This window comes from Tursiops truncatus, chromosome 1 (assembly GCF_011762595.2).
Source record: "Tursiops truncatus isolate mTurTru1 chromosome 1, mTurTru1.mat.Y, whole genome shotgun sequence".
Classification (NCBI taxonomy): Eukaryota; Metazoa; Chordata; class Mammalia; order Artiodactyla; family Delphinidae; genus Tursiops; species Tursiops truncatus.
The window spans coordinates 74,230,199-74,257,549 of record NC_047034.1 but is presented as its reverse complement, the minus strand read 5'-3'; the positions used below and the strand labels follow the sequence as shown (position 1 = coordinate 74,257,549).

The 27,351-nt window shown below is 42.1% G+C and overlaps 1 protein-coding gene and 1 long non-coding RNA gene across 3 annotated transcripts; one reads left to right on the top strand and one right to left on the bottom strand.

Moving 5' to 3' along the window:
* The first annotated feature begins 3,807 nt into the window (after positions 1–3,807).
* On the top strand, positions 3,808–26,929 carry LOC117312714 (uncharacterized). Of its 2 annotated transcripts, XR_004527199.2 has the most exons (4): positions 3,808–3,906; positions 4,781–6,689; positions 8,549–8,639; positions 26,915–26,929. It is a non-coding gene; the product is annotated as an uncharacterized lncRNA (long non-coding RNA). The 2 variants fall into 2 exon arrangements; XR_012333073.1 differs by having other exon boundaries at positions 4,781–8,639.
* On the bottom strand, positions 12,096–13,013 carry LOC101325461 (cytochrome c-like). Its single transcript, XM_033859026.2, has one exon. The coding sequence runs from the start codon at positions 12,928–12,930 to the stop codon at positions 12,613–12,615; it is 318 nt and encodes a 105-aa protein (XP_033714917.1). The 5' UTR covers positions 12,931–13,013; the 3' UTR covers positions 12,096–12,612.
* Positions 26,930–27,351: the final 422 nt, after the last annotated feature.

Below are 27,351 nucleotides of genomic sequence, written 5' to 3'. Positions count from 1 at the left end.
AGTTCCTGAGGGCACCCTAGTCCACCTGCTTCCTGGGTGATCTGCTCCAGTGCTGAACCAGGTGAAGGCATCTTGAGGACCAGGAGGGACTCTTGGTGCTGGTGCTTTGGGCAGACAGAAGCCCTGGGTGGAGGCTGAGGACAATCTTCAAGAAAGACAAGGAGAAAAGTGGGTTTGAAAGGGAGGATTCTGCTGGAAGGGGAGGGAGGATTAGTGGAAGGGAAAGAAGGATTGGCGTCTTTTTGAGGTTGCAAAAAATTCATTTGAAACAATGGAGTTCCTAGGTTGAAACTGTTTGCATACCTCTTGTAACTCATTTGGGGAGATTGGGTTTTAAAAATATGATCATTATAAAGAAGAAATCTAGTGAATTCATAGTTCGGTTTTAAATGTAAGGAAGTTATCTTGGGCTAGTTGAACTTAAAACTTCCGTATTTTCTTCCAGCTTCGTTCAGCTCCTGCTGAGACGTCCTGCCAGCAAAACCAGCAGCAGTGCCAGCCCCCTCCCAAGTGTGCCTCCAAAGGCCCAGCCAAGTGCCCCCCCAAGTGCCCGTCCCCCTGCCCACCTCCAGGCTCCTGCTGTGGCTCCAGCTCTGGAGGCTGCTGTAGCTCTTGGGGCCGCTGCTGCACTGGGCCATGAAGACCACTGAGGAGTAACTCTTCAGGAGCCCAGGTGCTGATGATCTGCCCAGCCTGAGTCTTCTCTTTTTCTGGTTTGGAAGAACGGAAGAAGCGTGGAAGCGCTTCTGAAATGCTTAGCGTTTCCCTCTTCTTCCTGCCCGTGTTCATTCCTTTGTGAGGTCTAGATGTTTAACCTCTGACCTTCACTGGCCTGATTCCCCTCTCAGGTATAGTTCTCTGGAGGACTTGGATTGGAGTTCGGTCATGAAGCTGTTTTCCCTGTAACAATAAAGCTTTTTCTTCCTGATGTCCCTGCCTCCTGATTATTTTGTTCACCTCTCCCACTCCTCCACCCCCCTGCCTCAAGCCATCCTCCCTTCCCTTCTTTTAAATGTAAGTGAACACTTAAAAAAATCAGTTTGGGAAACAGATTTCAGCACTGAAGCTACTTAGACCTCTGGGAAACAATATTCCCTTTTATGATCTGAAGGAGGGAACTTTAAGCTTGAAGGAAAGAATCATGTCCGAGACCATTCCTCTGACACAAGCTTTCCATGAGGAGGGCCAGGAACGGGTTTTCAGAGAGGAGACGGTGGTACCCAGAAAGGTCGCAGTGAGATGACTCTGGGAGGGTTTCTTTCAAGCATGGGTGATGGTTTAAAAAAGAAGTTATTTCCTAGTCATGGGCAATAAGATCACCTAAAGTGCTCATTCTGGGCTCCAATGAATGGGCACCTTTACTTTTCTGATTATTATAATCCTGGGTGCTTCCATCAGTTGACTAGAGAGGAGTGCTGATGGGGGTTAGTTTCTGGGGGACTGTTTAGGAGGCAGGTATGGAATGTCTGAGCCCATTTCCCCTGGCTCCTGAAAGCCTGAGTTTGGGTCTGAGTAGGGAACCAAGAAGGACCCCCTCCTCTGCCAAAGACTATCTCCATGTGGTTGGTTGTGTGTGTGTGTGTGTGTGTGTGTGTGTGTGTGTGTGTGTGAGGGGATGGAGGTGGGAGCCGGGGGGCTTCTGTCACTGCATTGGATTTTCTGTTTCCTTTAGGAATAGGATGATTCCTTCAGGAAAGTCTCAGTAGTGATACAGTAAGTCCCCTCCATACGAACCTTCAAGTTGTGAACTTTCAAAGATGTGAATGTGTGTACTCATGTCCAATCACGTAAGTTAGTTCACACATCTGGCGTACATTGTCACATGCAGCCTGCCCTCCATCTCCTACTGCTGACGATCCTTCAGCTCTACCATCTCCCATCTCCTCTCCCTCCTCTAGTCAGTAACTCTTCTTGCCTGTTAACTCGATGCCAGCCCCTGTATGCCAGCTGTTGAACTGTACTATCGTATTTTTCAAGGTACTATACTGTAAGATTAAAAATGTGTTCTTTATTTTTTGTGTTTGTTTGTTTTTTATGTATTATTTGTGTGAAAAGTATTATAAACCTATTACAGTACAGTACTATATAGCCGATTGTGTTAGTTGGGTACCTAGGCTAACTTTGTTGGACGTACGAACAAATTGGACTTATGTACATGCTCTTGGAACAGGACTTGTTCATATGTAAGGGACTTAATCTAGAAATGATAATTCTGAATCAGGCTTTTATGTACAAGATGAACAATTAAACCTTCCTTTGATACGAGTTAACAGTGATGGGTAAAGTAAGTTAGTATATGAGGCTACAGCAAGGTCATATAATGAGCATGTACTTGCCCAAATCATCTCTCATCATCCTGTCTCCATCTTGTTACTTCATTACTTCCTCTTTTCTAATACCGACCTCACCTTTCAAATGTCTCATCTGTATGCACCAACGGGTGGCCCTAGGTACATGCAACCTGTTAATCAGGCTCTAAAGCCATGTTAAATGAAACTGGTATCTTTTTGTGACTTACCTTTCCTTGTGTGCACACTCATGCCTCTCCCAGCTCACTCACTCCCAAACCTATATCTCACCATCAATTCTTGAATTCTTAGTCTTGGATTTCACTTTTACCTCGTATTCATGGTTGTGGGCTGTTGCATTGATTAAGAAGCAGCTCTGAAAGCAGTTGACCTCCAAAGTCTTTCCCAATTCTTAAAAGTTAGTTATTCCAAAGGCACAATTTTTCATGGGCACTTTGGACCTTTGGAAGGGTCTCCTTTCCTCCCTCCCTCCCTCTCTCTTTCCTTCTTCCTCCCTCCCTCCCTCCCTCCTTCCCTCCCTCCCTCCCTCCCTCCCTCCCTTCCTTCCTTCCTTCCTTCCTTCTTTCCTTCCTTCCTTCCTTCCTTCCTTCCTTCCTTCCTTCCTTCCTTCCTTCCTTCCTTCTTGCTTCTTTCTCTTCACATTGGGCAGTGGCCCCAGGGAGAACCTATTTTCAAAAGGAGTTTGGGATGAGGTCAGGAGTGGAGAGTCTCACAAGCTGACTTGGTATTTGGCAATTCGGCCAGCATCCTGCACAAGTTTTTCTTTTAGGCCCACCAGGGCTGTATGGGGGGGTATGGTAACCTGACTACCCTCACAGCTTTCCTGGTCTTAATTATTCCATAACTTTGCCTGGGGTTTTCTTCCGGTCTCCAGTGACAAAGAAACTGCCACTGAGATTCCCATAGGCACATCCTCACCATCATCTCCACTCAATCCCACCCGGAAGCATCTGGATGAAACCCAGCAGGCTTTTGGCGTAAACTGTGGCCTTCCCAGAGGAGCCAAGGACCAAGATCCTGAGAGATGTGAACTAAGATAACAAGTGAACTATTGGGGTGGCCAAAAGGTTCGTTTGGGCTTTTCTGTACGATGTTACAGAAAAACCCGAACACACATTTTGGCCAACCCAATACAAACTACCATCTAGATGACTACACTGGGATGAACGTGTGCACAGGGAACAGTGTGTGTGTGTGCATGTACGCTGTAGAAAAGGGCAAAGAGAACAGGTCCCAAGAAAGGGGCAGACTTCTCTTCACTTGAGCCCCAATGCCCTGTCTTAGCACACACACAGCCCTCTCAGCTATGAACAGAGTCCTGTTTGGAAAGTAAACATGCTACAGCAATCCTGGCACCTCTGTGAGGTGACTTGAATACCCATGTGCACCACCTACGGTGCTACCTGAGTGATGAATGTCTCTGGGATGTAAGCGTCAGATGACAATGTCTATTGGGAAATGGGCCCCTCCCAAGAGCCAGCGTCTAACTGGAGTCTTATAAAAGGTTCTCTGGCTGGACACTCCTCAGTCCATTGCCTAGCAGGTGGTGCATTCCAGTTAGAAAGCTGAGTGAGTCTTCCAGTGGAACCAGGGTCTAGTAAGTCTCCAAGTGGAACCTGGGGGAGGAGTATGGGAAGAATTGAAGGCAGAGGGGAGGAGAAGGCAGAACACAGCCAGCAGGTAGATACAGAAAGAGGGCCCTGGAGAGTGCCTTAAGCTTCAAGTGAGCTGACCTCTCCAGGTGTTATGAGGACATGGAAGTCAGATTGGGGGTTGGGGGGGGGGTGACTCTGCAAGGTGACACAGCAAGTCTGTAGCAGAGATGTGACTGGAATCCAGGTCTTTGACTTCCTGACCTGGGATGTATTACCATCCTCTGCACCACTCTATTTTTCCTTATGGTCATGGGGAGTGAGAGGCATAAGCAGGAAAGAATGACCAAGACATGCTTCTGGTGTTCGTGGATTCTTTAGATCTGGGTCGTTAGGACAGACGGACATATGTGTGATTTTGGTATTTTCTAACTGAGCTAGTGTTGATGCAATGCTAATGATAGGCGAATACCATTTGAAGGTTTATGGCCACAGTGAAATGGGGGAGGGGAAAAGAGCCAGGAGATTTTGGACTGGATCAGACAGAAAAATTACCACAATATCCTCTTTCTTTTCCACTGTGGTGAACTTGGGTGGTCCTTACTCTAGTCAGGAAAAATGGAAAACCATTGATTCTTTGCATAGACTGTTTGCCACTCTATGCAGGTTTAACTCAGTGGAACTCACTCACTGGAACACTTGTTTGGGGTTTGTTCCTTTGCTTCCCCTCTTTCTTGTGTGTGTGTGTGTGTGTTTTGTGTGTGTGTGTGTTTTCCTTCCTTGCATTATGCCGGGCTCACGTGCTCACAAAGTCAAATCTCAAAAGCCCTGTGTTGGAAAGAAACAGTGCTCCCATGTGAAAAGCTTCTTTTCTTCCAGGTTCTCTGTGACGATGTCCTCCCAGCAGACCGGCAAAGACTTTTCCAAGGGGTCTTCGCAGGACACGAAGGGTCCGTGTCCCACCCCGGCGCCCGACACCTCCTCCTGCTGCGGCTCGGGCTGCTGCAGGGACTCGGGCTGCTGCGGCTGCAGCTCCGTCGGCTGCTGCTGCCTTCCCCTGAGGCGCCGCCTGCTGGGCAGCCGCTGCTGCTGCTGCTGCTGCACGGACAGCAGCCAGAGGTCCCGGTCCTCGAGCTCCGACTGCTGCGGCGGATGCTGAGGCCACGGCTGCCCCACACCTGAGCGAGAGCTGCTCCCACCCCGTGCCTGCACCCCTCAATACCGTGCTCCCCTGCGGGACAGGGCCTCAGAGCTTGCCCCCTTAAAGATAACTGCTCTTAGGTGTTCAGACACCCACCCTGTACTCAGCCCCACAAAACTCCCTGACCCCGCCACCCCCACCCCCGACCCCCCTTGTGCTTTTACTCCTTAGGAACCTGAAAGCTGTGGGTGGGACACTGGACTTTACTGTCTGCAGGGACTTGCATATGTAGGTGCTCAATAAATGCCTACTGATTTTATTGTCTTTTGAAGACATGTCTTAATAAAACTTCTACCTCCTGAGAACACTCCCTTTCCTATTTGTTCTTTCATCTGTGTATTTATTATCATGTTCTGTTACTCCATTTTCTCACTCAGCTCTGGCTTGGCACATTTGTAAAAGGTGGGAAACTAAAAATTTCCCTGGAAAGCCTGAACAAGAGTGGCTTTCTGGTACTTAATCGTGATAGCAGAACTCACATAATGGAGCCAGACAGTGTTCTGAAGGCTTTATGGGACATGCATCGTCTCACAACGATTCAGTGAGGTAGGTGCTATTATACCCATTTTACAGAAGAGAAACTGAGGTTAAGGAGCTTGCTCAAAGTCATTCAGCTGGCACATGATGGAAAAAGCCAGGGCTTATGCTCCTAACTGCTCAGCTTGGTCCCTGGAAGACTTCCAGAGCCTTGCCACTGAGGTGCTCACTCTCCTACCCATCAGGCCCAGGCAGCTGCATGGCAAAGGTTTGGATTTGCAACTCTTAAGGGCTTTGGAATCAGGTGAGCTGAGACTTAACTTTTGCCACAGAAGAGCACCAGCCCACTGCTTTGCTTGCTGGGTAAGGGAACTTTGCCAGTTGAGCATGCCGGGAGACTGAGAACCTCCCCCTCCAGGCCTCATTCATGCAGCTGAGGTCTGACTGGGAGACATGGGTTTCCAGGACTCTGCAGGGTGAGAAGTGTCATGCTCAGAATTATGGGAATGTCATTCTCCAGAGGTGGTGATTGTGGTGGGGTCATCCTGAGTAGCTCGGAAACCTCAGCCTGCAGGTGTAGATCTTATCCACTCGTTTCAGGAAGAGGAAGCAGAACAATGTCCTCTGCAGTGGTGCCTGCTGGGTTCCCAAGGGAAGAGGCAATAGTAACAGTGATAATAATAGTGACAATAGCTACCACTTATTGGGCATTTACTCTGTTCTCATGCTGGGTTGGGCACAGGTTTAGGCACTTTACATATATTATCTCCTTTAGTCCTCAAAATAATCTCCATACATAGACAGGAATTTCCCTATTTTTTTTTATATGTAATGAAAGTGGGGCTAAGAGAGTTTCAGTGACTTGGCCAAAGTCGCACAGCTAGCGAATGTTCTAGGTCCCTAGATGGTGAGTGAGGGAGATGAGAGTTGAACTGGGATCTGTCTGACTCCAAAGTCCATGTTCTCAGTCTCAAGCTGTCATATTCTCCTATCTTAGAAATCACCATCACCCAGGGAAGGGGACACTCAGACCTCTGCAGACACACCCAGGCTCTTAGAAAATTGAAACCTGGCTTCTTGGCTGCTGCTGCATCAGTGACCCAATGACTGGTAAGCCCTGTCAGGGCAACCACCCAACAAAAGGTATTTGCTCTGAGGCAGGGTCAGAAATGCTTCATTGATTTCATCCAGGATGTTTATACTTGAGACCAAATGCCCCCTGTCATGGAGGCTCTGAAAGGCAGTCCTGCTCTGAATGAGAGGGGCCCTTATTTCCATCTCTGGGATTCTGTAATTTCCAGTGAGAGGTGATTTGTGGAAACTGTTTACAAACAGATGACATCACCCATAGAGCTGCCTCTCCCAATGCCAGTGACGTGTGTTGAGGCAAAAAGCCCTGGGACTTGGTGGAGGGGTGAGGCGGGTAGGGAGAGCCGCCTGACTCAGAACAGACAGATTGGAAAGCCAACCTCAGGGTGGAGGGAGTGACCCTTAATCAGGGAGGTGAGGTATGAGTTTTGGGAAGGAAAGATGGTGACTCACCACTGAGAGACACGTGAATCCGAATAGCAGTATATGCCCTTGCACACAAGGCACAAAGATATAGATTAAATGGCTGACTGTGAGATGGTGGTATGGCCAGGCTCAAGTATGTGACCCCTAGCAGGACACACAGGGGGACTTTGATGAGAAAGGTTTGGGCATTCTAAGAATAGTTTTATTACAGACACCTGGAAAGCTACTTTGGATGGGCTAGAGCTCTCTGTTCATGGCCCCATAGCCTTCTCTGACTTCTAGCAGCAGGTAAAGCTGTATATGTGGCACAGGCTTTCCCTCAGTGACAGCACTGTTGAATGTATTTTATTCAGGATGGCTCCAGTTCCTTCTTAAATTATGTCATTATAGTAATAAGAATAGCAACTGATATTTATATAGAACTTAGCAGTTTATAAGGTGTTTTCACATATCTCCTTCACAATCCGTAAGACAGTATTATTGTCTCTTTTTTCTGTTTAACAGATTAGGAGAGGCTCTGAGAGTTTACATGATTCACCTGAGGTTATCCAGCCAAGAAGTGGCAGTCTCTGATTGGACTAGGCTTTCTAATGCTTTCCAAGAAAGCCAAGAGTCATCTCTTCTTTTTTTAAAAATTTTTATTGGAGTATAATGATTTACAATGATGTGTTTGTTTCTGCTGTACAGCAAAGTGATTGAGTCATACATATATCCACTCTTTTTAAGATTATTTTTCCATATAGGCCATTATAGACTATCGAGTAGAGTTCCCTGTGCTATACAGTAGGTTCTTATTAGTTATCTGTTTTATATATAGTAGTGGGTATAGGTCAGTACCAATCTCCCAATTTATCCTTCCTCCCTGCTTACCCCTTGGTAACTGTAAGTTTGTTTTCTACATCTGAAGAGCTCCCTCTTCTTAATCTGTACACTGAGATAATTGAATAATGTCACCCAATTAATTATTTAGGGACAGCGTTTATTTATCCCTTATTTATCATTGCATTCCTAGCATCTAGAACTATGCCAGGTACATATTAGCAGTTAATAAGTAAATGGATGTTAATTAACACATCATGTGTAAAGTATTGACCTAAACAATTCTAGGAGATGCACAAAAGTATGTCTTTACCTCAAGGAGCTTATAGTCTGAGTTGAGAAACATGGTAAATAATCATATAAGATATGAATGATAACATCACATACAAGAAATAATGTCACATACTGATACATACAAATACAAGAAACATCAAAAACAAAACACAACATAGATAAGCACTACGGGGGTTCAAATGAATTTAGATGAGGATTTGTTACAGGACTTCAAATGAGGGCAAGTTACTGTGGACTGGGTTATTCATGAGATTTCACGGAGGAGGGATCTGGGTCTGAAGGATGGAGACACTTCGGGAGGCAGAGATTCATTTGTTTATGCATTTACTCAACCCCGTCAGACGCCGTTGGCAGTGCTGGGACAGGATGAAGAATGAGACCAAGACCCTGCCTGCATGGACCTCACCTTCTGGGACAGAGGCAGACAAGAAAGTGAGCAGTCATATTATTTCACATAATGAAAAGTGCTGTGATGAAATAAAGAAGAGAGAGATACAGACATGAACCGAAGGTGTATGGAGATTTTAGATAGGGACCAGGGAAGGCTTCCCGGAGGAAGAACTATTTGAGCAGAAAAGGTGGGAATCATTGCACAGAGCAGGAAAGCGTACGATTATGGGGTTCTTACCTTGCTGGCAGCTTGAGGCTACGATGTTTAAGGGGAGTACACGGTTATGATGGCCCCATTAGAAACTTTTACTACTAGGAAGTAGCTTGGAATTCCAGTTGCTTGGCATACAGATTTGATGGTAAGATTAATCAGATACTATGAACCGGGCATTACTTCACTTAATCCTCCCAACTCTCCCACAAGCTAGTTTTTTTTCTCACATATTTGGGATAAGAAAAACTAAGATATTATTATAATAGGTAGCCATCCCAAGGTTGTACAGCTTGTAATTGTCAGAACAGGATTTTGAACTGTATATGTCTGACTCCAAAACCAATGATCTGAACACTGAGCTCTGATTGCTTTTTTGGGGTGAAGAAGGCGGGTAGTTTTAAGCTTGAACAGAGAAAGGAGAAAGGACATCCAAGGTGGAGGTTGTGGTGTAGAAACACCACGAGGACACATCCTTAGAGAGGAGAGATGTGGCCAGATCACAGATGGTTTTGATTGCCAAATCACAGCATTGAAACTGTATATATTTGTGGCAAGTGACGGTAGGAAAATGGTTTTGAAAGAAGTACTTTAGGAAAATAGGAGTTGGTCTACATGAACACCTACAGTACTCTCTGACATGACCCTAAGATTAATTAGGCAGTGGTAACTAGGATGCTCTGGAGGGGGAAGTGAACTGAGAAAATATGGTATATCACTGTGAGAAGGTGCAATGGCCCAGGCTTGAAGTGAGGATCTGAACGCAGTACACGGCAGTGGGCAAGGAAAGGAAAAGACGAATGTCAAAAGCATTTGTCCAGAAGGAAGAAGAATAGACAGAACTGGGCGATGTATTGGGACTGCAGAAGAGGAAGCAGCTAGGGTTCTCTGAGGCTTTGTGACTGGTGATTGGGAAATGATGATACCACTGACAAAACAGAGAAGTCAGGAGAAAAGAGATGTGGGGAGGAGGAGTAAGTTTGGTCCAGGACACGTTGAGTTTGAGGTGCTAGCAACACATGACCATGAGGCAGGATGTGGGGCTGGAACTCCAGACATAGGATCTCTGAAAATTGATATAAACACATAGAAATTAGTCATCCAGAGATGACAGTCAATTCCTTGGGAATGAATGTGGTTCCACCTCTTCATTGAAAGTTACTGAGAGGACAGACCTGGTCTGTCTGTCTTGTTCATTGCAGCAACCTCAGTGTAAAGAACAGAGACTGGTTCACAGAAGGCACTCAGTCAATATGTGTTGAGTGAATGCATGAACAAATGGATGAATGGGCAAACAGAAAGTCAAGAGTTGAGCTGAGGGGGAAATCGAGCATTTAGAGAGGAAGCTGAGTCCCAAGGGGAGAGGGCAAAGATGAAATCAGAGAAATTACTCAGACAATTCATAAGACTAATTTTGGGTCTTAGATTCTAGAAATCCAGGTGGAGGAGAACCAGGAGAGTGCAGAATTGCAGAAGCTAAAGGATCTCATCCAAATCAAGTTAATTACACAAGATCTTTCTTCCTGTTGCATGATCTATCTTGTACTCTTTAAATCATTGAACAGTTATAATAAGAGATTCCATCAGGAGGGATAGAAGTTTCATCTTTTAAAATTTTTTTTTTAAATTTATTTTTGACTGCGTTGGGTCTTTGCTGCTGCGCGCGGGCTTTCTCTAGTTGTGGCGAGTGGGGGCTACTCTTCGTTTTGGTGCGCAGGCTTCTCATTGCAGTGGGTTCTCTTGTTGTGGAGCACGGGCTGTAGGTGCGAGGGCTCAGTAGTTGTGGCTCGCGGGCTCTAGAGGGCAGGCTCAGTAGTTGTGGTGCAGAGGCTTAGTTGCTCTGCGGCATGTGGGATCTTCCTGGATCAGGGCTCGAACCCGTGTCCCCTGCATTGGCAGGCAGATTCTTAACCAGTGCGCCACCAGGAAAGCCCCAGCAGTTTCATCTTAACTCAGTGGAACTTGTTGAACAGGAAAACTGGCATTCATAGAGTGAGGAAAACATCCTCTCTAATGACGCTGCAGAAGATCAGAATGATTTGGCCCTGATAAATCTGAAATACGTCAGTTTGACTCAGGATATATGATAGTCCACCCTAGAAAAGCAAGTATGTTCTCTTCTCTTGTAGACATTGCATCAGAGCAAGAGCTACCGCTCCCAATGTATCTCATTTAATGATGTATCTTGTTCTTAAGAATGTATAAGATCTATTGCCAATAAAGTAGCTGTATCAGCTCTGCATGCTTGGAAACTTAGTTTGCAGTGCTTGAAGGCTATTTTTCTATGGGTATGAAATGTGATTGCCTGTACCTGAAAGTCAGGAATCAACCCTCTCCCTTTATGCCCCCCACCCCCAGTCCGGTGATTTTCTGTTCATAACCTCAATCTTTCATTCATGAAAATCTTATTGATCACTTACTATGCCCTACGTACTTGTGTACTTACTATACTCTACGTACTGTCTGATACAAGCAAGTAACTCTTCTCTAATAATTCAGTGAGAGAGAGAGTCAAATGTCACAATACGGTTAAATGCTTGAAGTCAGCACCACAGAGAGGGGACCGCTCATGCTGCTGAAGGCTTGGCAAAACCTATAGTTTAAACTTAGTCCTGAAGGATGCATAGGAGTTGGCCAGGCTGAGAAGACAGGAAAAAATGTTTAAGCTAAAGTAAACAGCCTTTAGGTTTAATTAGGTCCCATTTGTTTATTTTTGTTTTTATTTTCATTACTCTAGGAGGTGGGTCAAACAAGAGTGTTTTTCCTATGTTCTCCTCTAAGAGTTTTATAGTGTCTGGTCTTACATTTAGGTCTTTAATCCATTTGGAATTTATTTTTGTGTATGGTGTTAGGTAGTGTTCTAATTTCATTCTTTTACATATAGCTGCCCAGTTTTCCCAGCACCACTTATTATTTTTTTTTTAATCTGTGACTTTGTTTTTAATTCTTAAGCCTTATGATCAGATAATTTACAAATCTGTGCTAATGATAGAGCTCCTCTACCTTAACCCTTCTGAGTTGGCAAAAGCATCATTACCAATCACACACCTACAGTAGTTCTACAGTTGTGTTTCTGAATACCTGTTTAAAAGACAATCCTGAATTATAACTTAGTCTGACTTTGTAAAGAATTCACAAGCAAGTTTGCCAACCTATCATGTCACAGTGAATTTTAAAAACATCTGATCTTAAAGATCATCTCTAAAATGTGAGAAGTACTAAATATTCTTTATCTGATGCTATACATAAACCACACTAAAATGCCCTTCATTAAGTAAAACGCAATATTTTAGATGGAGAATTTTAATTAAATTGGCATATTTAAGACCAAAAAGATAAAGTGGACATTGTCAGTGTATCTTCAGCCCTTGCCTTAACAGGTGAATGAACACAACTTGAAACACAGGTGAATCTTGCTGGTCTATGAGACAGTGAAGGGAGCTTCTCAATATTTAAATATATTAATATAACCAGTTATAGAAATCTAAATATAAAACCAATCTCCTATAGGGTTTGAGAAGGCATTCACCATATCCCTGAAAAGTTTAACATTCCTTATTCAAGTTTAATCATGTCTTTAGAAGGGGAAAACACTGACAGTACTTGCTGAACCAGAATTACTATCAAAATTCAAAAAGCTGACCATATTCATTTAGCCACAAGCCAATCTTATTTAAATCAGGACAGAAATATTACATCAGCTATTCATGACCTGAATTCTAGTGTATGAGATCAATTTAAATATGGTACACATAAAAAGTCATGAGACAGCTGTTTCATAATAAATAAGGCAGTGGCCAACTATTACTCATTAGTAGCTTTTTTGAGATAAGCTATCAAGTCTGCCCTTTCTGACTTCTTCTTAATGCCAGCGAAGATCATTTTTGTTCCAGGGATGTACTTCTTGGGATTCTCCAAATACTCCATCAGTGTCTCCTCTCCCCAGGTGATGCCTTTGTTCTTGTTGGCATCTGTGTAAGAGAATCCGACAGCCTGACCTGTCTTTCGCCCCAACAGACCATGGAGATTTGGCCCAGTCTTGTGCTTGCCTCCCTTTTCCACAGTATGGCACTGGGCACACTTCTGAACAAAAATCTTCTTGCCCTTCTCAATATCACACATTTTTAAATCGTTCTTTCTCCGTGTACGACTAAGCCGTTCCCGCTCACAAGCCAAACGTCCCGCTCTCTAATCCCAAGGACACGCCGGTCCGCGCCTATGTACGGGTGAAAATGCAACCAAACTCAGCACCACTTATTGATACAGCCACTATGAAGAACAGTGTGGAGGTTCCTTAAAAAACTAAAAACAGAGCTACCATATGACCCAGCAATCCCACTACTGGGCATATACCCTGAAAAAACCATAATTCAAAACGAGACATGTACCCCAATGTTCATTGCAGCACTATTTACAGTAGGCAGGACATGGAAGCAACCTAAATGTCCATCGACAGATGAATGGATAAAGAAGATGTGGCACATGTATACAATGGAATATTACTCAGCCATAAAAAGAAACAAAATTGAGTTATTTGTAGTGAGGTGGATGGACCTAGAGTACCTCATACAGAGTGAAATAAGACAGAAACAGAAAAACAAATACTGTATTCTAACACATATATATGAAATCTAAAAAACAAAAAATGCTACGGATGAGCCTACTGGCAGGGCAGGAATAAAGAGGTAGACATAGAGAATGGACTTGAGGACACAGGGCGGGGAGGGGGAAGCTGGGACGAAGTGAGAGTAGCCTTGACATATATACACTACCAAATGTAAAATAGATAGCTAGTAGGAAGCAGCAGCATAGCACAGGGAGATCAACTCAGTGCTTTGCGACGACCTAGAGGGTGGAATAGAGGGTGGGAGGGAGACTCAAGAGAGAGGGGATATGGGGATATATATAAACATATGGCTGAGTCACTTTGTTGTGCAACAGAAACTAACGCAGCACTGTGAAGCAATTATACTCCAATAAAGATGTAATGAAAAGAAAAACAGCCTTAAATGCAAAGGCTGGCAAGGTGAGTACACGTTTTGTAGCCCAATTTTGCATGACTGGAGCTCAAGGAAGCCAGGGCAGGTGAGATTATACAGCTGATCAGGGAATAGATAAGGCAGGGCCTTTTGCAACTACCCAAAGCTCCTGGAACTTTATCCTGGAGGCCTAGTGAACCATATTTGGGGGCTCATTAGGTCTCTCTCCCTTGTTTTCAATCATACTAAAGTTATCTTTGCTTACAAAATGAGGGCATTAACTTTATCTCCAGCTATCATGTCCATCTATCTTTTCTTTTCTTAGTGTCTTATCCCAGTTTTGAAAGTGCCATTCATTGTTTTATCTTTTATTAAATCTTTCTTAATCCAGCTGAATAATGCTTGTCCCACCAACCAACCATTATGCTAGATGACCTCACTCCAGGGTTGCCAAGTCATCACTCAAGCTCTGCTTCCAATGGTCTTTCCTCAGTTCCCAGGATCTTAGCTCTCTGTGCACCACTGTCCACCGTTGATCAGCTTCTGCCTCTCCCTTTGTGACACTGCACTTCCCCTCAGTGTTTCTGTGCTTTGGGCTTTTTAATAATTTCCTCTCTTCTGTTCTCTCTCCTAGCTCCACCTCTAAATCTGTGTATCATACCTAAGTTTCAGCCCGTAACGATTCAACGTTCTATAGAGAAATCTCATTCATTCACTCTTTCTTCACAATCTTATTGAGGGACTAATATGTGCTAGGTTCTTGGTTAGGATTTCAGACAGAAAGACACAATCTGGGTGATTCCCTTACATGAATGTTTCCCAAATCGCCATCTCCAGCTATGATATTTCCTGCAAATTATAGATTGAAAGCCTCTGATTCTTATGGAATAGTTGCATTTGGATATCTCAGTCACATCTCATACTAAACATAACTACCTCTCAAATGAGGTTCTTTTTTTTCCTTCACATTTTTCTGTTTCACAAGGTGCGGTCTCTGTCACCATCCACATTGAAAACTGTAGTGAAATCTCTGAATCTTCCCTTTTCCTTGCTTTTGTATCTGACCGGTCACCAAGCTGTGTGGCTTCTTCCGCCCCAGGTTGGTCTCCCTTTTGCCCTTTTCTTTTTATCCCTACCACTATTGTCTTTTAATCCTCAACAAAAAAAATGGGCAGGGAGTTTGGAAGTAAAGGATTCAGGAAAGACACCTGTCATTGGGGCCAAAGTGGGCTAGAGTTGGAAATCTTAATCCAAGCCTACAAGGGATAACATGGAAACAACTAGCTGTAGTGGGGTCAGAATTCGATATCATATCTGCTAGACAGCTCTTTACACTGACACACTCTAGAGCACAGTAACCCTAATTGTTCTCTTCCTGCCTTACATTTTATTGTTGGCCAATATTATAGCTTCATCTTAACACCCTCAAGTTAGCCATCATCACTTCTAGTATTTTATACTGTCAATGCTTGTTTATTTTTATCCCCATTTTCACCACCACCCCTCCCAATTGCTATGTCAGGTCATTCCTTCTTTCTGGATTCCATTTCCTCCTTCCTGAAGTAACTACTTTGCTAGTTCATTTAACTACTATCTATGATTGTCAAAATCCATCTTTATCTAAAATATTTTAATTTGTTCCTCATCCTTAAATGATATTTTATCTGGATATAGAATTCCAGCTTGGCAAATATTGTCTTGGTTCACTTGCAAGATATTTTCCCACTGTTTTTTGACACTAATTCTTGAGAAGGGTGCTGTCGGCCAAATTTTTATATTTTGGAGGTAACCTCTTTCATTTCTCTGGCACGTTTTATAACTTTCCCTTGAGATTTGTGTTTCTGAGGATTCATGACTTTCATTAGTTCTTGAAAATGTTAGGGCAACAACTCTTCAAATATTTCCCCTCACTCATTCTTTCTTTTATGGAAGTCTTATTAGAAACATGTAGGACATTTATATTCTCTATTCCAGAAAACACTGTATTGAAATTATTTCAACATATCTTCCCATTCATGATTTCTCTTTTCAGCTCTTTTTAATATATCATTTGCCACCTGTTAATTTACTCCAATATCTATATTCCCTTCCTTCCACATTAATTAAACTCCTAATTAATTGTATCATATTTTAGATTCAGATTCAGTTTCATGGTTGTCCAGAATAAATATCCCAGACTCTCTTGCGGCTATGCATGGCCATGTGACTCAGTTCTGGGCAATAGGAACAGTGGAAGTATTTTCAGGATTCTTTTTAAAGGATAGATCCACACCCTTTGCCCCTTTCCTACTTTATCCCTTCCTTCCTCTCCCTGTTTGGATTGTGTATTGATGGCTGGAACTACATATTGAACCAAAATAACAAGTGTCACCCCCTATGAGTTGTAAACAGAAAGGTAGAAGATGAATCAGTCCCAGATGGCTGTGGAACCGCAATGCCAGGGCTGGGTGGCCACACTGCAGAATTTTATGTGAGAAACAAAACTAATTTTAGGTGAGAAAATTGTAACTTGTTAAGCCACCATCTCTTCTTTTTATCTTTTATTCTTAGCCAAATATAATCACTAATTTCGAAAAATTACTTTTAATTTTTTGAAATCGGAGTATATTTGATTTAGAATGTTGTGTTAGTTTTTGGTGTACAGCAAAGTAATTCAGTTAAATATATACACATACACATATATATGTGTATATATATATATATATTCTTTTTCATATTATTTTCCATTTTGGTTTATTACAAGATACTGAATACAGTTCCCTGTGCTATCCAGTAGGACCTTTTTGTTTACCTAATTTATATATAGTAGTTTGTATCTGCTAATCCCCAAATCCTCCAAATCCTAATTTATCCCTCCCCACCCCCTTCCCCCTTTGGTAAACATAAATTTTTTTTCTATGTCTGTGAGTCTGTTTCTGTTTTGTGAATAAGTTCATTTGTATCATATTTTAGATTCCACATGTAAGTGATATCATGTGGTATTTCTCTGTCTGACTTACTTCGCTTAGTATGATAATCTCTAGGTCCATCCATGTTGCTGCAGATGGCATTATTTCATTTTTTATGGCTGAGTAATATTCCATTTTGTGTGTGTGTGTGTGTGTGTGTGTGTGTGTGTGTGTGTATATCACATGTTCTTTATCCCTTCATCTGTCAGTGGACTTTTAAGTTGCTTCCATGTCTTGGCTATTGTAAATAGTGCTGCTATGAATATTGAGACGCATGCATCTTTTTGAATTAGAGTTTTCTCTGGATATGCCCAGGAGTGGGATTGCTGGATCATATGGCAACTCTATTTTTATTTTTTTAAGGAACTCCCATACTGTTTTCCATAATGGCTGCACCAATTTACATTCCCACCAACAGTGTAGGAGGGCTCCTTTTTCTTCCATTCATTGATTTTTAAATGTCATTAACTATATATATAATTTCTTATAGTTCTTTTAGTTCTTTTTCATGGTGTCTACATGTTTTCTTACATTTTAAATTGATTATTGTTTTAAATAAATTGAAACATTTATTTTATAATTATTTTTATAATTATTTTTTTTAAATTTTTGGCTGCATTGGGCGCCCGTTGCTGTGCACGGGCTTTCTCTAGTTGCAGTAAGTGGGGGCTACTCTCCGTTGCAGTGCACAGGCTTCTCATTGCAGTGGCTTCTCCTGTTGCGGAGCATGGGATCTAGGTGTGCGAGCTTCAGTAATTGTGGCACACAGGCTCAGTAGTTGTGGTTTGCGGGCTTAGTTGCTCCGTGGCATGTGAGATCTTCCCAGACCAGGGTTCGAACCTGCATCCTCTGCATTGGCAGGTGGATTCTTAACCACTGAACCAGCAGGGAAGTCCCAAAACATTTATTTTTATAACAGTTATCAGATATTTCTTTAATTTGAAATTTTTTGGCAGTCTCATTCTACTGTTTACAGAGTATATTAACTTTCACTGAAGGTGAACTCATAATTCAAAATTACAAAGCACACAAGAAAACAATCCACCATGAGTTCATCTTCAGTGGGACTTTATTTGTGAGCATCTTTTGTAACTTTTTGAAGACAAGTCCTTCTAGATTAATTTTGGGTTGGTTTCTGTCAAAAAATCCAGGTCACCTGCCTGGGACCAATTTTTATTTTAATTACTTAAATTAGGGATTCTCAGACCACATGTGTAGTATATTTTGGAAGAACGGCAAACCAACATGAGGCACTGGCCTGTGGTTATAAATTATAACTGTAATCCCAGGCTAAGGTGGACAAGCTTCCCTGTGTCTGTGGTATCCTTTTATCTCGTCAACCTTTTTTTACTGAGGATGTCCTTTTTTTTTTTTTTTCTCCCAGCAATGTCTCTTTCTTTTCATGACCTTAGATCTCAAACTCCTAGAAAATGAATCTCTTTGCCCTTAGGCAGCTTCCATATCCACCTATGGGTTTCCTATTCTGGTTTGGTTTTAAATTCTCCCTTGAATTATGAGACTTGAGAATTTTTTTTCTACTTGCTTGCAAGCATAGATACATGTTAAAATAATATTTATACTATTTTACCTAACATTTGAGATGGTGATAAGAAATATTGCCAGAACCGGTAGTTGGTTTTTTGAAAGTTCCAGCTTGTCTCAGCTGTGTTAAAAGAAATCAAGGTAAAGAATTTCTGCTCTTCTTAGGGCCAGGTTTGCTCTGGGGACTGTTGTGGAGGGACGGATAGTACTTGTTTCAAGAGAAACTCAAAGGAGCCAAACCTCAAGGACCAATTGTTGATTCTCATTCCATTACTAAGCAAGGCAGATTTCTTATACAAGTACTAGATTCTAGGCTTCTTGAGGACAGAGGTTGTATCTTACATGTCTTGGTGTTTCCCTGCCTGCTTAGCGCTATGATTTGTATATAGAAGTTGCTCAAAAACAACTGTTGATTGATTGTTGACACGATGAGCTCTATAATTTTCTCCTTGCTTTGTGCTTTGTATTAATCAGAAAATTACATCAAAGTGTGCTTCATTCTTAATATAAAGCAGCACATTAACCCTGAACTCCACCCAGGCCAGAAACATACAGAGCCTGGGCTCATTTTTGACATTATATCCATTCCGTAACTAAATCACTATCAATAATAAAGTAGAACTTATTACTGTATTACCTGGCTAGTTAAAAGTATGTTTTTCTTTAAACTTAAGGGTTAATAGCCCAAAATTCACAATATTTTTAACATTTGAAAAGATTAATAGAGACCGTGTAATAGAATCACTCATTCAATGCAGAAAAAAGTCCCTCTACAGTAACCTGGTTAATGCTTAAACATATTAGAAATAATGTGTTAACTCACTACCTCACAAGATAGTTTATTTCATTTGAAAATTTTAATTTGTTCGATAATATTTGTATTAAATTTTCAGTAATGTAACTTTTTTCTTATTATTTAATAATTCTTTTCATTGTAAAAAAACAAGTATAAATAAACAAAATAACTTATAATTCTATCATCCACAGATAATCATTTCTACATCTGGTTGTGTATTTCCCCAGATCATTATCTATGCAAGCTTTTTTTCTTTTAACAAAATGTATTCAGACTGTGAATGCTATTTTTCCATTTGAACTTTTCACCCAATAATATATTACAGCATTTTTTTCATGAGAATGAACACTCATCCATAGCATACTTTTTATACCAGAATAATTTTTCATTTTACGGATAGTCCCTCATTTATTTAACCAACTCCTTATTGCTGGGCATTATCTTACCTCCAGTTTGTTGCTATAATTAAATACGCTGTAATGCACACAATTTATTCATTCAACAAATATTAAGCATCCTAACTCTGCCTAGCAATGTACTAGGTGCTGAGGATTCAGAATGGGGGTAAGTTCCTGCCCCCCATGATAATCGTTGAAGAGGGGGGTGAAAGATTTAAAATAAACAAACAGACCACAAATAAGATACTCACAAATAGTGATAATCAATATGGCGACAATAAAACAAGGTAATGAGATAGAAAGTGATGGGGTTGAGTTTGTCATTTAGGCAGGGAAGATACACTATGTGATGTAACCATGGGATAAACCTTAGATGAACCTGTGGAAGGGGAATTGCTGCATTTGGCACTAAGCTATTCTCCCACCATGGTGTAGAGGGCCTGCTTCTTGGCATCCTTACCAATGTTGGCTCCTGTGCTGAGTCTTACTGCTGCTCTTTGGCCCTCAGGGATCAGCTCAGGACCAGCCATCAGCTTTCTATTTGCCTCAGCAATAATGTTCCTCACGCACATAGAACTTCACACTTTACAAAGAACATTCACATGCTAACCTAATATATTCATTATTTTGTTTTGTTTTTATTATGGAAAATTTCAAATCTGCATAAAATGAGTTAGAATAGGGTAATAAGCCCCTAATTACCCAGCACTCAGATTTTTAAAAAACATTTTGTCAATATTGTTTCATCTACTCCCCTCCACTGCCCACTGCCCCCTGCCCCTGCAGAAACTGTTTTTCCTGGATTATTTTAGGCAAAGCTAAGACATCACATTTTTTCCTACCCATAAATACTGGAGTATGTATCTCGAAGACAGAAGGACATTTTCTTTTCTTTCTTTTTTTTTTTTTTTGCGGTATGCGGGCCTCTCATTGTTGTGGCCTCTCCCGTTGCGGAGCACAGGCTCCAGACGCGCAGGCTCAGCGGCAATGGCCCACGGGCCTAGCCGCTCCACGGCATGTGGGATCTTCCCGGACTGGGGCATGAACCCGTGTCCCCTGCATCGGCAGGCGGACTCTCAACCACTGCGCCACCAGGGAAGCCCCATTTTCTTTTCTTATACAACTTCAATGTCATTACTATTTGTGACAGAATTAACAAAATTTTAATATCATGCAACACCTAGCTCACATTCACATTTCCACAATTATCTAAAAAAACGTGGATTTTAAAGTTGATTTTTTGAATCAGGTTGCAAAACAAGGTCCACATGTTTGGTTGATAGGTCTCTTAAATTTCTTCTTGTCTATAATAGTTCCCCTACTCTTTCATATCATTTACTTTTAGAAGAAACAGATTATTTATCTTGAAGAATTTCTCATGTTTTGATTTCAACTGATTGCTTTTTTCTGGTGTCATTTAACTTTTTTTCTGATGTCCCTATATTTCCAATATTTCTTGTAAATTGACAATTAGATCAGAAGCTTAAATTAAAGTTTGTTTTCTTATTTATTTATTCATTCATTCATTTATGGCAAGTATACATAAATGTGATGTTATGTACTTCTTATTGCACAGTACAAGAGGCACACACTGTCTAGATGTTCTACTTCAGTGATATTGAGATTGATCTGTAGTTTTGGGTAATCTGTAGGATGTTAGCACCATCCATTCATTCCTTTTAAACTTCTCTATAAACCTTTCACCTAATGCTATAAGCACATATTGATGATTATTCCTAGACCCATCTTTTCTTTAGGGGTCAATAAATGGTGATTTTCTAATTCTATCATTCATTCTTCATTTATTAACTAAAATTGTTTATCAAGAAGAACTTTCCTCAACAACTACATGGTAACCTGAAATACAGTTTAGGTAAGAAAGACAGAATGAATGCTAAAGTCTTTCTCTTGCCAATTTTTAGAATAATAAGTTGGTGGCCTAGTGATTTCCAAAGATGACTTTTTTTTAAAAGTATCATTATGGACCCATGGATGTCTCTATTTTTGATGTGCCTTGATCAATTGCAATGATTATTCTTTTTTACTCTCAAATTGTTCCATTTTTTAGCTTGTTGTGTCATTTTGACACAACCCCAGTAGTCTACCACAGCTTCCTTGCTTTCTGGTATAGTAAGATGTCCCAGGCTCATCTTGAGCGTCACCTGCCTCAGATCTAGCCTCAGACATTTCTCCAAGAAGTCTCACTTTCTTTTAGTGGGAAATGGTATTTAGAAACCTTAAAATGGGTGAATTGGATGAAAAATACTACTAAGGTTTTATTGTAGCTAGGTCGTTTTTAGTGGGCAACACTAGGAAATATATTTCTTTCAAGAAAAAAATCAAGGATAATGATATTTATATTCAAAATAACATTTTAGAATAATACTACTTTCATATTTACACTTGTATCTTTCTCCTCTTATGATGAAAATTTTGGTCTTTTTTGTTTTATCCTACAATATAGCTATAATATTATTTAAATGATAATGCCAATATTACTACTAATCATAAGACCATTCAATGCTATGTAAGGTTTCTTTGAGATTCTTTTCATCCTCGGAATAGAGTTGTAGAGTCAAAATATTGTGTTTTAAAGTTACTTGAAATAATTCTCTTCTCAGTGTAGTTATCCCATCAAACTCATATATGGTTAGACACATTTCTTGTAGTTTGTTTTCTCTGTTTTGATACTTTTAAGTTTAATACTTTTGTTTTTAATCATGAATTAAACATTTACATTGTTTTGAAGTCAAAGCTATAAAACAAGGTACATTCATCAAAGTCCAGCTTCCTTCCTTGCCCCATTTCTCTTTCCTATACATAATCATTTTTATCAGTTCTAGGTTTAGCCCACAGTTTCTTTAACATTTTTTTTTTTTTTTTGTGGTACGCGGGCCTCTCACTGTTGTGGCCTCTCCCTTTGCGGAGCACAGGCTCCGGACGCGCAGGCTCAGAGGCCATGGCTCACGGGCCCAGCTGCTCCGCGGCATGTGAGATCTTCCCGGACCGGGGCACGAACCCGTGTCCCTTGCATCGGCAGGCGGACTCTCAACCACTGCGCCACCAGGGAAGCCCCAGTTTCTTTAACTCTTAATCTTATTTTTAACACTTTTATGTTGGCATGAAACTGATTATTATTAACATCTCCATCACAGAGGAAGTAGCCCTGCCCATTTAAAACTAAGAGCACCAGAATCCAAATACTGTGCTCTTCCCCCATGCCCCACACTTCCCCTACAGACACCCTGAAGAAATTCATCAAGGCGATACGGCCATCTGGTCACCCTTAGGTTAGACATCCAAATTAACCAGGTTGTTTCAGTATTTCTCCTCCTATTCTAGAATTATGCGAAATAATCATGCCAGCTATTTTTGGACTCTAGGTGTTGCTTGGTGTCTGGAGCTAGAGAAACACGTGGGTAAATACGTGTGAATAAGCATCTGTGTATTTGTGCGTGTGTGTGTGTGCGTGTGTGTGTGTGTGTGTATGTGTGTTGTTAGGGAAACAAATGATCCCCCAAAGCTGTCATTTTCTGTTAATATCTACTATGGTGACGTGGAATTGAGATACAATAATGGCATTATCCCTGGAATCCCCTTTCAGGAAAATGTGGGGACCATTTTACAAGAGGAAAGTAGTTTTGAAATTAATGAGGATGGCCATTCAGAAAACATGGCAGAGACTGTGAAGTCCCAGTTTGTCCCCAAATGTAGTTTGGGTACATTTAACAGTAAAAACTCATAAAATCTTTCATGAGTTTAAAATGACTGTAGATTTATTATTACTTTATCTTTCTAATTCAATTTAATTTTAAGTTATATTGACAACTAGAAAGACAATAGGGACTATAACTTCCCTAAGGGGGTGAGTGCAAGTATGACAGAGTGAAAATCCTACTGTATTGTTGATCGCCAAAGGGCTCTCCCCTGCCCCCACCCCGCAGCCCTGGAGACCTGGGGAAGCCAGAGGAGCAGAGGTAGCGCGGGGCGGGAGATGCCAGCAACAGTCTTCTAAGGTGAACGTTCAAAGCCCACGGAAGCTTCTCCCCTGCTTTGTTCTGCTTCCCAAGGCATCGACAGACAGGTTTTTGTAGAAAGGGGCCTGATGGAGGCTCAGAATAGAGCCAAAAAAAAAAATGAGGTGGCTCTCCCAGCATCCCTTCTCTGCCTAGACAAGATCCAAGGAAGCATCCCCATAACTTTGAGCTTTTGTTTGTTTATTTGAAATAAAGTTTCAATGGCAGAGCGTTTCGATGTCAAAGGTAGTTCACATGCATACAATGGAATTAAGTTACTTATTTTGTAAACAACGACAAAAGTGATAAAATGTCAGTAGAGAGCAGTGAGAAGCAGCACCGCAAGTGGGGCGGGAAAAGTCAACTTTGAGGTTAGGGCCAGCGCCACAGCCTTAATTTGCTGCAGCGGAGTAGGTCAATCTGGGCAGCTGTCAAGGGTGTGGGGCGAGTTGCCAGACTCGGGTCCTCCTCCCAGGGCTCATGGCAGCACCTAGGGGAGGCTGTTCACCTGGGGACAGTCCCCTTTCTCTTTCCTTCTGGTTAAGGAGCTTTCCCCACGCAGCAGTGGTCACGGGAGGCGGTCACCGACTCGGGGTGACCAGGGAGGAGCAGTGATATCTTGTTTCTTCATTGATAAAACGAGGGGGATGACTTTTCCAGCTCTGATGCCGTAGCCCTTTCTTCCCCTGGGCCCATCAGCATCAGGACCCTTAATTATTAAGAATTTCACGCTGCCTAATTATTCTCTTTTAAAAATAAAGCGATTTTATTATAATTAAAGCAAGGCACATTTGGTAAACTTTAGAAAACGTTGGAAATGTGAAAAATTCACAGAAACATGTGAATACAAATTTGACAACACCTGCATACCATATATTCTGCTTTTTCACATTGCATTATGAGAATGTGTCCATCTTTAAAAGTGGTTTACATGGTGGAGCAATAGTTCATTCATTTCATGGATGCACAATATTTTTGTTAACTTTCCTCTATCGCTGGACATTGAAGCAATTTCTACTTTATTGCTCCTCTAAAGAATGACACACACAATCAAATTCTGTTGATTTAAATGCGGGCATTTTTCTAGAAATAGTTACTATTCTGTTAAATTCAAGTTTTGGAGACACGGTTAAATTGGCCGTATCACCGCCATGTGTATGCCCATTCCTCACAACCTCAAGTGCCCAGGATCTGGTGATTACAGAAAGACAGGTAGAACAGTTTTTGTTTGTTTATTGAGGAGATTGAACATATTTTCATATTTATTGGCCATTTACAGTTCTCTCATGAATTGCCTTTGTCCTTTCTCAATTTTTCAAAATTGGGAATAATTTTTATTCCTTAATATGATAGGACTTTCTGCATTTGTGCTATTTGGTAATTACATAGCTCTAATAATATGTAATAATATTAATGCGGTTGAATAAACACCCTAAACAATTTTACTCTGTTTGTTGTTTCCTTTTTTAAACTTTGCTAGGATAACTTTTGCCCCCTGGGGCTGCAAATTGTGTGGTCAGCTGGGGCAGCTCCCCACCGATTTGGAAGATGTCTCTGGGGAGGGCTGAGGAACACTCACCGCAGGTAGCTGCTAGGTGGCTCTGGTCACTCTTGCAGCCCTCCGCCTGCAACCTTGCAGCCAGCTCATGTGGGTGGAGCTGCCCTTATGGCTAATTCCCTTTCCTTGTTTTTAGCCACTGTCGTGATTACTGTCTTTGACCCAGTCTGCCTTTTCCTGGTACTCTGTGCCTCTGAACAGACCTCACCCTGTGCTTTGGGGCCGATGCGAGTCCTTTTGGGTGACTCTGGGAGCATATCTGGCACAGAGATTTCTGGCATCTCAAAGCATAGATGCCTAGCAATCAACACACAGGGCTCCAGCCAGCCTGCTGCTGGACCCCAACCCGGTCCATGCTGCTCTGGTCCTGTTAGAACAAGCAGCTTAGCGTCCTAACTGCAAGCTGGTGTAAGAGGTGGGCAGGGCTGGGATGGGCATTACAGAAATATAAGTTGGGGGAGGTGAACAGAGGTCTTAGGGCTCACTGTCTAGCAGAGGAGACAGATAGATGCGCAAACAATCACAGGTGCTATAATGGGACTCCTGATTCTGACTGGACAGGGGACTGGGGATATGTAGAGGGTCAGAAAAGAATGAGTTCATGAAGGAATTGAATTCTGGGTTGGGTCCAGCAGGACGGGCAGAATTTCCCAGGCCAAGGGGCACTCCAGACTAAGCACTGTGTATCACAAGCCAGGCTCAAACAGTGGGATGGCTTCTAAGAAGCACAGATATTCCTAGGTAGCCTGAGCACAGGTGAGGGAGCGGCCAGAAATGGGGCTAAAGGGTTAGGTAAGGCCAGAAGGGCTGAGTCTTGGATGGAGCACTGAGGACCTTGGCCTTATTGTATAGGAGGTAAACATCCTTTGGAGGGTTCAAGCTGATTTCCTCCCCGGGACTGACACAGGCTGCTCTTACACAGGCAGAGTGACTTGTTTCTCTCTCCCTACCACCCCACAACTTCCCAGACAATAGAAAATGTAGTCAGGACAGAACTTGGCTTTGAATCACCTTTGGGGTAGTTGCTGCAAAAGTGAGGACCTCCAGTAGGAAGACTGCCAGCCCTCCAGAGCACTTGCCATTTAGAATTCAGAGGAAGGAGAGGATCCAGCCTTCACTGTTCTCGCCCCCTAGATGCCCTCCCCTCCAAACCCAATCCACCCACAAGTCCTGTCCAGTCCACTTCCTAAATAGTTCCTGAATTTGCTTGTGTCTCTCCATCTCCACTTTCCACTGTCCCATTCGGTCATAAGCATCTCCTTTAAGCTGTACTGTAGTAGCCTTCTAATGCCCTCATGCTTCCATTCTTGTCCCCACCCCTTCCCATGGAAGCCAATTATTAAACAATAAAGAAAAGCATAGATGAGGTTAGACTTCTTTAAAATACTCCATAGTATTTGGAATAAAACCCAAGCTCCTGACCTTGGCCTCCAGGTCCTCTGTGATCAGTGCCTTGTCAACTCTGCTCTCCTGTCCTGCCCTTCCCATTCCTCTCTATGCTCTCCACACTGGCCCCCTTTCTCTTCTTGGAATGTGATGAGCCTGTTTTCATTTTATGGAATCTCATTGGAGGTTTTGATGAGAGATCTGACCTGAGCTACTGGAAGTCTTATCTGCCTTTAGGCCAACGGGAAAGCAGAGAAGAGGGAGAGAGATGGGTTATGGCCATTGCCTGGCAAGACACGAGAAGGACCTGAGCGAGGCTACTGGCCCTGGTGTTGAGGAGGAGGTAGCAGATGTGTGAACCCTCCTAGAGGCTGACTCTCTGGTTCCCTAGGGCTTGGGGGTTGGCTGGATGCGAGGGACAGGGAACCCCCAAAATCTTTGGGATTTCCAGGACTGGTAACTGAGACTTGGTGTCAATAACAGAACTTTGGAAATCGGGAGGAAGAGCTGGCGTGGTGGGAGAAGATGAGAACTGAATTCCATTTACTGACCAATTGCTGATGATTTATCAACAACAACAAGAATAATGATGATGATGATGATGATAATGATAACTACCATGTACTAAACACTTTCTATGTGTTAGACACTGTGCTTTTTGACACGTTTATCTCATTTTTTTTCACAGCCCTCACTCACTGTGAGGGAGGTGCTAAAAGTATCTTCCACTTAGAGATAAAGAAATAGAAGCTCAGAGAAGTTAAACAACTTGTCCAGGGTCACACTTAAACAACAGCAGAATTGGGAATAAAATCTGGGTATATTTGACCCTAACGTTCCTAGAAAGTTTCCTTACCTCTACAGTGACTGTAACATTCTATACATTTGAAAACCTCATAAACTTTAAGGTTAACAGGTCT

Coding starts and splice junctions, on each gene's coding strand:
- LOC101325461 (XM_033859026.2), bottom strand. CDS start 12,930: ATGTGTGATATTGAGAAGGGCAAGAAGATTTTTGTTCAGAAGTGTGCC.